General features: G+C 34.2%; 2 protein-coding genes across 2 annotated transcripts; one reads left to right on the forward strand and one right to left on the reverse strand.

Annotated features, from left to right (window-relative positions):
- Nucleotides 1–64: 64 nt before the first annotated feature.
- Nucleotides 65–2698, forward strand: LOC111394510 (G-type lectin S-receptor-like serine/threonine-protein kinase At4g27290). The gene is made up of 4 exons (XM_023020367.1): nucleotides 65–1488; nucleotides 1795–1923; nucleotides 2038–2168; nucleotides 2466–2698. Exons 1-4 carry the CDS (start codon nucleotides 207–209, stop codon nucleotides 2517–2519), a joined length of 1596 nt encoding a protein of 531 aa, XP_022876135.1. The 5' UTR covers nucleotides 65–206; the 3' UTR covers nucleotides 2520–2698.
- A 3127-nt stretch (nucleotides 2699–5825) lies between these two features.
- LOC111394191 lies at nucleotides 5826–8880 on the reverse strand. The gene is made up of 4 exons (XM_023019957.1): nucleotides 8187–8880; nucleotides 7491–7521; nucleotides 6276–6638; nucleotides 5826–6192 (listed from the first exon to the last, which is right to left on the reverse strand). Exons 1-4 carry the CDS (start codon nucleotides 8465–8467, stop codon nucleotides 6106–6108), a joined length of 762 nt encoding a protein of 253 aa, XP_022875725.1. The 5' UTR covers nucleotides 8468–8880; the 3' UTR covers nucleotides 5826–6105.
- Between the last annotated feature and the right edge of the window lie 1691 nt (nucleotides 8881–10571).

Genomic DNA, 10571 nt, shown 5'->3' on the forward strand with positions numbered 1-10571 from the left:
TAAAAATACTGATGATTGAAAAAGAGGAATAAACTAATAGATTATTAAAAATTTCAAACTCGTGTAGCTAATAATTTCAAACTAGTTTACTTTACAGACTAGCATTCTATATTATTATTATACAATAAATTAAACAATTTATTGTCAATTTTCCATCAGTGAACAAATCTGAAATTCTTTTAGTTGTATTGTATGCCCAAGAGGCAATGAAGAAACCAATTAAACATGTACCGTTTCTTCTTCTCCTATCATTTTTACCATCCATCCTCAAGATTTCGACAGCTATAGATATCATTAATACAACTCAGATTCTTAGAGATGGCGACACCCTGGTTTCATCAGGGGGAAGATTTGAACTGGGATTTTTCAGCCCTGGTAACTCCAATAATCGGTATGTGGGAATTTGGTACCAAAAGATACCTAATAGCACTGCAGTTTGGGTAGCCAACAGGGAAATTCCAGTAAGAAGTTCATCAGGCATCTTGAAAGTAATGGAGCCGGGTATCTTGGTCGTTCTGAATGACACTAATAACATCATATGGTCTTCCAATACATCAAGAGTTGCTCGGACACCGGTTTTACAATTGTTGGACACTGGAAATCTTGTCCTTAGAGAAGCAAATGATGATCGTCCAGATAATTTTCTTTGGCAGAGTTTTGATTATCTAAGCGATACGTCCCTACCAGGCGTGAATATTGGTTGGAACTTTGTAACAGGTGTAGAGAGCTACCTGTCATCGTGGAAGACCAATGACGATCCAGCTAGAGGGGATTTTACATTTCATTTGGATCCAACTGGATATCCACAGCTAGTCATAAAAAGAGGTCCAACTACTCTGTATAGACTGGGACCATGGAATGGTCTTGCCTTTAGCGGGCAAACAAACTCAGTGCAGGATACGAATTTCAGATTTGTATTTATCATGAACAAGGACAAGGTATACCATAGGCTAGAGGCCACTGACAGTTCAGTTATTTCAAGGATTATTTTGACTCAGTCTGGTACTATGCAACGTTGGACATGGGTCGATCGGATCCATGACTGGATCCCTTACGTCAATTTTCCAGCAGATAATTGTGATACTTACAAATTGTGCGGTGCTTATGGTAGTTGCAATATTGCAAATACTCCTGCATGTGTATGTCTTGATAAATTTGAGCCAAAAGATCCAGAAGGTTGGAGTAGGTCAGATTGGACGAATGGTTGCAACCGAAGGACACCCTTGAATTGTTTAAAGGGTGACATATTTTTGAAGTATTCAGGAATTAAATTACCAGATTCCCGAAACTCCAAGTATAACAAGAGTATGACTCTTGAAGAATGCAAAGTGGAGTGCTTAAAGGATTGCTCTTGTATGGCGTATACGCAGTTAGATATCAGCGGAGAGGGAAGTGGATGCTTGTTTTGGTATGAAGACTTGATTGACATCAGAGATCTATCTTCACACGGACAAGATATTTACATTAGAATGGCTTCTTCTGAATTGGGTAAGAATATGCTAAACAATCAATGAATAATTCGGTGCACTATGCTATCAATGACCTTATTCAGTTATAATTCTGACAGTTAGCAAACTTTTTATGTGAGCAAGGTAAGTAACATGTTTATCTTTTCTCTAACATCATATGATACGAGAATAAAGGTCATATTGAAATACTGGATTTGATGCCAAAAAATTATTTACATAAACATAAGAGCAATCTGATAATGACCACTTAAAACAAGAGAACAAAGGAGAATGATCTGTGTCATTATGAAAGACTATAAGTACTTTTGGATTGAACTTTCTGCAGATTCTAAAGGAAAGGGAAGAAAAATATTGATATCGAGTTTGACAGCGATGGGGGTGGTTCTGCTGGGCCTGAGCTTGACGCTATATTATCGAAAAAGGAAGAAAAATTGCACAATATGGAGAACAGAAGGTGGGTAACTTTGTGCCATTTTATGGTGAAAGGTTAACTAATACTAGGTCTAGAATACTCTCACTTTTCAACTTCTCTCTGCTAAATTACATGCTTATACTACCCATGTTTCAGGAAGTAGAACTGAAAGCCATAAGAAAGATTATGAGCTGCCATTGTACCGCGCATCTACAATTTCAAAAGCCACCAATAATTTTTCAGAAAACAACAAGCTTGGACAAGGTGGATATGGGCCAGTTTACAAGGTGAAAAGTGAATACAACATTACTTCAAGTAAATCAGAGACCTTTAGATAATTAGTATCATATAAAATCCTCACGTTTTTAATACAATTATATGACTAGTGAACTTTTCTTGAGTGGCAATGCCTCAAGAGTAAAAACACATGCACGAAATAAGGATTTTAAAATGGTGAATAACCCTTAAGCAACAGATATCAATCCTAGAAAGAAATGTAACTTTTGTACTTTATTTCTTATAACAAAGAACTTTTGCAGAAGATCAAAATTGTATGTCTTCTGAAAATTAGACTTGTTCCATAGGTTCAGTTCAACAAGAATCAAGGCCTGGAAAAAGTGATCTTCTTCAAAATTTAGTAAGAAATTTTTGAAAGGTGATGGACACTTCTGCACACTGAGCATCATGACATCATCCATGCATATATCTGTATCAATGTTCAAATATCCCCGTCTATAGTATATGGGACGAAGTCTTCAAATTCAATACACATAACATAAAGGTTAGCCTATGAGACATATTAAAATATCATATTAATTAGCAATCTACTCTTAATTTTGATATTTTGATAACAATTTCAGTTTCAGCTGTAAAAAGTCTCAAACCCTAGATCATTACCCATTTACCCTATAATTGAAAATGAACACTTGAACTAGATAGCAGATCTATAAATGTAATTATAAATTATGTAAAGAAACATCAAAGCAATAAAATGCTCAGGATCAAAATTCAAACAAACAAAATCAACAATTTATCAACCAGCAAACAAATGGCAAAAAACCGAATCTGTGGAGTGCAGAGCCAGACAGAGTTACAGAGGGAAGGGGCTTTCTGTGGACTTGGTCGGCGGACGGTGGACCTGCAGCCTGCGGTCCTGCGGAGGCGAGCAGCGAAGAGCGAACTAGGTAGTAGCCAGTAGGTGACTCGGCAGTAGGCAGCACAACCAACACTCAGCAGAAGCAAACGCCAGAAGAACTGAAGAAGGGACAAGGAAGATAACATTCGTGGTGAACTCACCGTCTCACCGTCGCCGTCACTCACCGGACGCCTGGACTGTGTCAATGTTGAGAGGGGAGTCACGGTGGGTTCACAGTCGTGAGTTGGAGCCTGGAGGCAGTTCTTGAATTTTTCACGTGAGTTATTTTGGGAATTTAGGGAATGGATTGGATTTGATTTGGATTTATGTATTGTTGGGTTGGGATTTATGTATTGTTGGGTTGGGATTGGTTTAGTTATTGGATTGGGTTTCATTTGGGCCGGATGGATAAAAAAAAAAAAAAAAAAAGGGGGCGAAAATGAGGCCCCCTAAGATCTTGGGCCCAAGGCTGAGGCCTCATTCGCCTCGGCCCAGGACCGGGCCTGGCTCAAACCGGAGCAAGAAGGAAAATATATATTTGGGATGGAGATTTGAATAGCATACATTTATCTTCAAATGAGGAGATATTTATAGATTTTCCTCCAAGTCTTAGGGTAATTGAGTCATTTTGAGATAACGACAAATGTCGACTCCTTATTAGCTCTTACACTAACTGATTGAGTTAAACATCATGCTTTATTCATTGGCCCATGTGCCTTTCATCGATAACCTGTAGCCAGCCTAGGTTAGGGAAATGGATCCTAAGCTTTTTGCGAGCCTTTTGTATTTCATTCTCCTCGACTACACGTTATACTCAGCGAATTGCTAGTGGATTCATAGATTTTATTTTGAGGCTCAACCAAATGGGAGGCAGAAATTCCAGTCTCCAACCAATTTATTAGTAATCAAACATGGAAGAAAATGATCTATTAAGAGAAAGTTAATGTTAAGCCTCAAGAATTAAATTAGATTTGTTGAATTGTTGTATGTGCGTGTGTGTGTATATAGGGTAATTGGCACAAAACATTCCTACCTTTCAAATTTATTGTGAAAAAGTCCATATCTTTAATTTTTTGACATTTTTGCATCTACCTTCGAGCTTTCTTTGCACTAAACGTCTTTTTCATCCATTTTTGACAATTTTACCCTCCTATACAAATAAAACAAAAAGAAAAGAAAAGAAAAAATAGAGAATTAACAATGGTCCCAAATTTTCAAACAATTACAAATGAGTTACAAATTTTCAAAAAATTACAAATTGCAACCATGCTACTTTCACACTGGCTTTGCCACAACCTGCGATACTTCTGGCTGTTGCTGTATACTTGGCTCAAACATACTCCACCCCAGTATGGCCTAGTTCAATTACACCTCAAAGGAAAGACTCTTGTACAAATACAATAATGTGCTCTGTTCATCACCAAACCTTTTCATTTCAATAGTTTAGGTCTTTTACAGTTCGTCTAGATTCATTAAAGTTTCGAGTGAGACTATTCATTCATTGTCAAAGGTATTTGAGCTCCTTTAGATTCCTAGTCATTTTGTTTGGCCAGATTCCAGCTCCATCTTTGCAGTTTCTTATTTGGCCAGCAACTTGGTTGTCCTTGTTGGAGCTTCATAAGTTCAAATCTGTTAGGATTTCTTTGGTTCAGTCCGACCAAAACATAGTAGGCCCCTATTTTTCCATTGCAATTGCGTCCATGTTTAAGGCTGATTTTGAGTGTTGTCTTTAATTTAAACTCAGCTTGGTGGTCTTGGCATTCCTCCATTGAAATTTGTTCTTCGTTTGGTGGTTTTGCCAATTGCTGGTGATTTTCATATTGTTGGTTTTATACAGAGTTAAACAATTTTGTAACTCATTTTTGAAAATTTTGGACCATGGTTGCACTTATTTCTCTATTTTTTTTCTTTTTGTTTATTTGTAAAGGAGGGTAAAATTGTCAAAAATGAATGAAAATGACATTCAACATATATATATATATATATATATATATATATATATATATATATATAACACTTAATTTTACTACTCTAAAAAATATTTATTATTTTTTTCTATCTTTTATTTTAACAAGTTTTTCTCTAAATTATTTTTCTTACATTTTCAATTAAAACACTTAGAGTGCATTTAATTATAAAAAGTGAGTTTGGCTCTTTAAACTAAAATGTCAATTTAAAGAGTTAACTCTTTAAAATAGAAAGTATCTCATATTTATTTTAAAGAGTTAACTACATTTATTAAATAATTTCTCCCTAACATAGAACTCGAAAGCGCAATCCGAGAAATGTGAAGCCTTACGTAGATGGTGATTTCAAAGCTGACCTAACAGAATCGAAACCTACTCGATCCCATACAAGCCGGTTCACAAGTTTCTTCACCATAAAGTTGAGTCAACTTTGATTGTCCAACCTGAAACCATGATGACTAGCCAAGTTATTCGAAAAAATAAAATTTGTTAGGAAAGAACAACGGGATGCACTATCCTGAACTGCAACATTGGCGAGTTTGTAGTGTAGTCACGATTCGAGCTAGCCTTGAACCATATTTTTAGACTGAACAATTGAAGCCTCACAGCGGGTTTAAATCCGAATTGGATGCAAGCGGGCCAATCTTGGCTCGCTCACCTTTCTTGATATCCCTCCTAACGCATGTCGTTTTTGTTCGAAATTTACAGTTCTAACTAACTCATCATGCCTATCATCTACATTTCAATTTTCAAGGATGAATTATCCGATTTGTAACAATGTTCATTGAAACTATACAAATGAAAATGGAGCTTTTTAGCAACTGTTACCAGCACTTTAATCATGAAAATGGAAGGAGAAAAAAATCCCCTATCAGCAATATATATTCAACACCCTACACTTCCAATCTCTGAACATTGAAATAATCTAAAATGTTATTCAGTAATTTAAGAAGAGTTCAATAACGCTTCCCTAGAGCATTATTGACACAGTTAATCTTAAAAGGTCAGTATGCATAGTTTTCAGGCGAATTGCAATTTCTAAATATTAAAACAATGGTAGTTTCAACTTTGCGATGGTCACCAGCAGTCAAAACAACAGCATTCACGTCGTTTACTCATTCTCTATGAAGACACGCCTGGTGATGAATTGTTACCAGAGAAATTTGTATCCAACTGGAAGCGCGATAGCGTACCATCCCGGCAAATATCCTGGAAATTCTGGGGAACATGGTGTCAATCATGAAAAATATTGTCAAAGATCATAGTTTACTTCAAGTATAGAGCAGTGTTACCTTGGAAGATGCCAGATGATTGAGAAGTCCGTAATTATTTTGAACAGGTGGTGTGAAGCCAGCTGGAATTTGAGAGTTGAAGTTTGTTGTCGTGGAGGGTATGAAAATTGGCTGGGATGATGAAGCATGATGGGAAGTTTCAAATGCTGTTTCTCTGAAAATTTCTTGCTCCTGAGAAAGAGTATCTGCTCGTCTACTCGTATTGAGCAATATGTTCCCTTCATCAAAGGCCACACCAGATTGGGACACCAATGTTGATGGCAGTGATCCCGGTAAGTAGCCTGGATGCAAACTCAATCCGTTTCTCATAGTCAACATCTGAAAATGTATTTTTATTACTAACAAGCTCAGAAGAAGGGTATACTAGTCTACAATTAGTATAGATCTTCTAAGAGCTTCACAGCACACGTCTCTCGATGAGAGTGAGTAGATCAACATGCATTTAGTCGAGGAGGAATTCAGCTCCTTAAGGCCGTTATTGTAAAAACATTTTTCACTCGCACTTATGTATGTGGATCCCGTGTCATCATATCACTGACTTCTTGACCCTTCAGCACAGGTAAATCTCTGGTTTCATTTATGCTTTTAATCTTCATAGAGATTTTTGGTTTTTGTAAACAGTAAACCAGGTCAATTATAGCTAATGCTCGATGAGGAGACCTTATACCAAAAATACGGGGCTAATTTGATAAAATAGAATATTCCCACTTCCACATTGTTACTATCAAATTTCAATGCTTGTTACAGAGGGTGAAATAGAAGTTGAAGTCCAACCATCAAAAAAGGTAAAGTTATGACACCGTAAGCCATAGGCCAAGGTAAGGTCCCTTCTAACATATCATACAAATTTAATATGGCTGAGGAACTGACCCTATCGTAACCAAAACAATATTCATTACTCACACACGTATATAGCATACAAGAATGATAAATATACAACATTCTAATATGTAATGTAAAGGGATATTTGGTTGATTTCCAATAAAGGCATAGATTTCTTCTGATGTTTGTTTGAACAATCCCATTAAGGCAAAGAATGAGCATGGGAGAGACCAAAACTCTTTCAGACCTAGCAATGAACTGAAGCAATTAAAGAAAACGGATTCAAGTCAGCCCAACTTTCTTAAGAGCGAGGCTTAGTTTCCTGATTTGTTGTTGATGACCAAATATATTTATAACAGAGTTAATTCCACCATAATATTTGTGAGAAAATACAGTGTGACCATTGAAAGCACTACATGGCTGACTGCAATTAGTAAGATCAATCAAAAATATCTAACATGTTCTAATGGAAAGATAAACCACTAAGAAAAGCTAATGTCACCCTCTAGAGCAGTTAATCCTTAAACAAGGAAATGAAAGATTCTTTAATAACAAGAGGAGAGAAGGTATCCTGCAAGTGAAATTTATATTAGAAATCGTGTTCAGCCACTATACTAAGAATAATATTTTGCTCCATTTGTCATTTCCCAGAGAAAAGTAGTTTATCCAGACTACAATCCTCAGCAGCTGTTGTGACTACCAAGTGGATACGCATTAATTATCCAAGGAACAAAGATAAAACTGAGACAACAAACCCGAAGAGGTATGACAAAAAATGTGAAAAGAAATTGCCTGTAAATCTCATAGCTTATAGTAAGAGCGCATGCTTTAAGCAAGATCCAACGAGAATTGCATGACAAAAGCCGATATCAAATGACATAATTGAAACTTGCATCATAATTTNAAACTGCATGTTAACTATTAACTCATATGATCTGAACCGAAAATCGGTCCTTGAGAACTGGATTTTACACAAATTTACTGTACTATTATCAACTAAATCAAAGTCCAAAGTTAAGACCTCAGAATTTAAACAAAAATATCTCATCAGCACCAAAAACGGAAACCAATAAAACAGTTCCAAACTACTTAAAAGGCTCAAATTTGTATACCTCGAAGAAGGAACCAATATTTCCAAGTTTTGCTGAAGAACTGATCCCATCAGATTCTTTGGCAAAGAAATTGCTGGGATCAGAAAAATTGATGGTAGAGGAAGACTCTGCCACCGGAACCGCGGCCCCGGTGTCGCTGAACAGGCCATCAGCTGGGGTAGAAGTAGCAGCAGCAGCAACATCTGATGAATTTTGAAGAATAATTTGAAGAAAAGAAGACATGTCTTCTGATTCATTGTTTCCATACAGATCCGCCATTTTAATATTCCAACACTGTAATATGATCACGAATTCATCCAAAAAATTCCATGATTTGATAATCAAACTTTTTCTGGGTATTTTTCTGCCTTATCTTGAAAAACCCAAGTCTGCAATCTCCAGAAAAATATGAAAATTAAAACTAATTTGGCAGAGTCCCAAGAACACAAAATTTATGGGCAATAAATTACAAACTTCAATAGGTACTTATGCTCAGTCTACTTTATTTGGGAAAAAACACACTTCACAAGTTAAGATCCACAAAATTTCACTCAAGTGTTGTTTGATTTTGCTATATCTTTGAAATCAAATTCAAGATTTATTTCTATTTTTTCCACTCTTAAATTGTGAGTTGGATTGGGATTTTTCTATATTCGGGAAGAGAGTATTCTCCCTACCTTTCCTCATTTGGAAAATGTTTATAGGTAAAGAATTTATTTTTATACTCTTTAATCTTCCGTAATCATGTTTAAGTTGATTGTTCTCCCGCTTTGATTCTGATATTGTTTTCTTTAACTTTCATCTCTCTGAAAATGACATCTTCACATAATTACCTCCGTTTTTTAAGAATTCTACTCTTCTAAAGGTTCAGACCCTGTTTGACGAACATTAATTTATTTTTTGATTTATTATATGATCATTTTTAATTATATTCATACAATAAAATATTTTATTCATATACAAAAAGGTTTATCCTATTTTTAACCGCACATTCTTAAAAATAGTGCTCAAAACTCTTTTTTCTATTATAATAATTGTCAAACAGGCTCATAATTTGTGGTAAAATTGATAGGCACCAAAAATCAAGCAACCAAAAACATAAAATAAAAAATTATATTTATGATTGTTATCGATTTACCTAGACAAATCTTTGTTAAGAGTGTAAATTTAGCGCTTGTTTGAATCTCATTTTTTCCATCAAAATAAATTCTTCAATGATGATTTGACCCCACTTCAATTATGTATTTTTCAATAAAATAATATTATACACAAATCCATAAGCTTTCTTTATTTTTTAACTATACATTTTTCATCAATACATTATTCAAAAACGTATTTTTAACAGGAATGTGGCTCAAACAAGGGCTTAGTCGTGCGTGGTTCACACAACTCGGGAAGGATGAGTCTTTTAGCCTATTAATTTTTTTTTTCATATGTTTATTTTGAATATATCAATGTGAAAGTTAAAATGAATATAGAAATGTAAAAAATCTATTTTATTATTTGATTATTATTAATTATATCACAGGTTAATAATACTTCACAATGAGTTACATCATTATACTTTCATTATCAATAATTTCCATCTCAATTACAATAGGATACACTTAACTATCAATAAAATTGCATAAATTACCATTTTTTGAAATTATAAAAATTTATAATATGACATAATCCATGCTAGTTTGTTTTCTTCCATGTCAAGATTTTTGAGGACCTTCGTATTTCGATTGTCGAATCTCGTGCATGTGAAACGCTAATAATATTTTTTAGTCATCTTGTTATGTTTTCGTCTCACATCTATAATATATATTAAAGTATCACATCAAGGGAGAATTATTTTTTGGATGATTTTAACCCTCCTACAATTCAATTATTTCAATAATACATCACTTTTCATTTTTCAATATTTAATAAATATTACATAATTATTGTCCTTTATAAAATTTGTGTTATTAATTTTCAATTAATTAACATTCACATTAATATAGATTCAATGAATCTTCACTTGATGAATCTTGAATTATATGAATATAGAGTTATTATAGATGAATTTATTCATATTCATGTATCTAAAAATTTGAATGGACGTTTAAATTTGTGTATTAACATTAATTTTTATGTATCAATTGTAATTTAAAAGATTGATCATTTATAGTATTTCATCATTACAAAAAATTTCAATCATAGAAATTGAGTTTTGAAAGTATAATTTTGAGTACAATTTTTCTCTTAAATTTCTATGCTAAATTTTATTTCTTTAATTCGTTCGAAACTCATCAAATCTTCCAACAACAATTGATATCAAATATTACTTCTACATCACTTATAAAATATTTTAAAATAATGTGCAAAACACGTTCAACTTTGACTAGTTTGCACT

This window comes from Olea europaea, chromosome 5 (assembly GCF_002742605.1).
Source record: "Olea europaea var. sylvestris chromosome 5, O_europaea_v1, whole genome shotgun sequence".
NCBI lineage: Eukaryota > Viridiplantae > Streptophyta > Magnoliopsida > Lamiales > Oleaceae > Olea > Olea europaea.

Coding starts and splice junctions, on each gene's coding strand:
- LOC111394510 (XM_023020367.1), top strand. CDS start 207: ATGAAGAAACCAATTAAACATGTACCGTTTCTTCTTCTCCTATCATTT. Junction 1,489..1,794: donor AATGGCTTCTTCTGAATTGG/GTAAGAATATGC, acceptor AACTTTCTGCAG/ATTCTAAAGGAAAGGGAAGA. Junction 2,169..2,465: donor GATATGGGCCAGTTTACAAG/GTGAAAAGTGAA, acceptor CTTGTTCCATAG/GTTCAGTTCAACAAGAATCA.
- LOC111394191 (XM_023019957.1), bottom strand. CDS start 8,467: ATGGCGGATCTGTATGGAAACAATGAATCAGAAGACATGTCTTCTTTT. Junction 7,522..8,186: donor TACAAATTTGAGCCTTTTAA/GTAGTTTGGAAC, acceptor TACTAATTGCAG/TCAGCCATGTAGTGCTTTCA. Junction 6,193..6,275: donor ATCATCTGGCATCTTCCAAG/GTAACACTGCTC, acceptor CAGAATTTCCAG/GATATTTGCCGGGATGGTAC.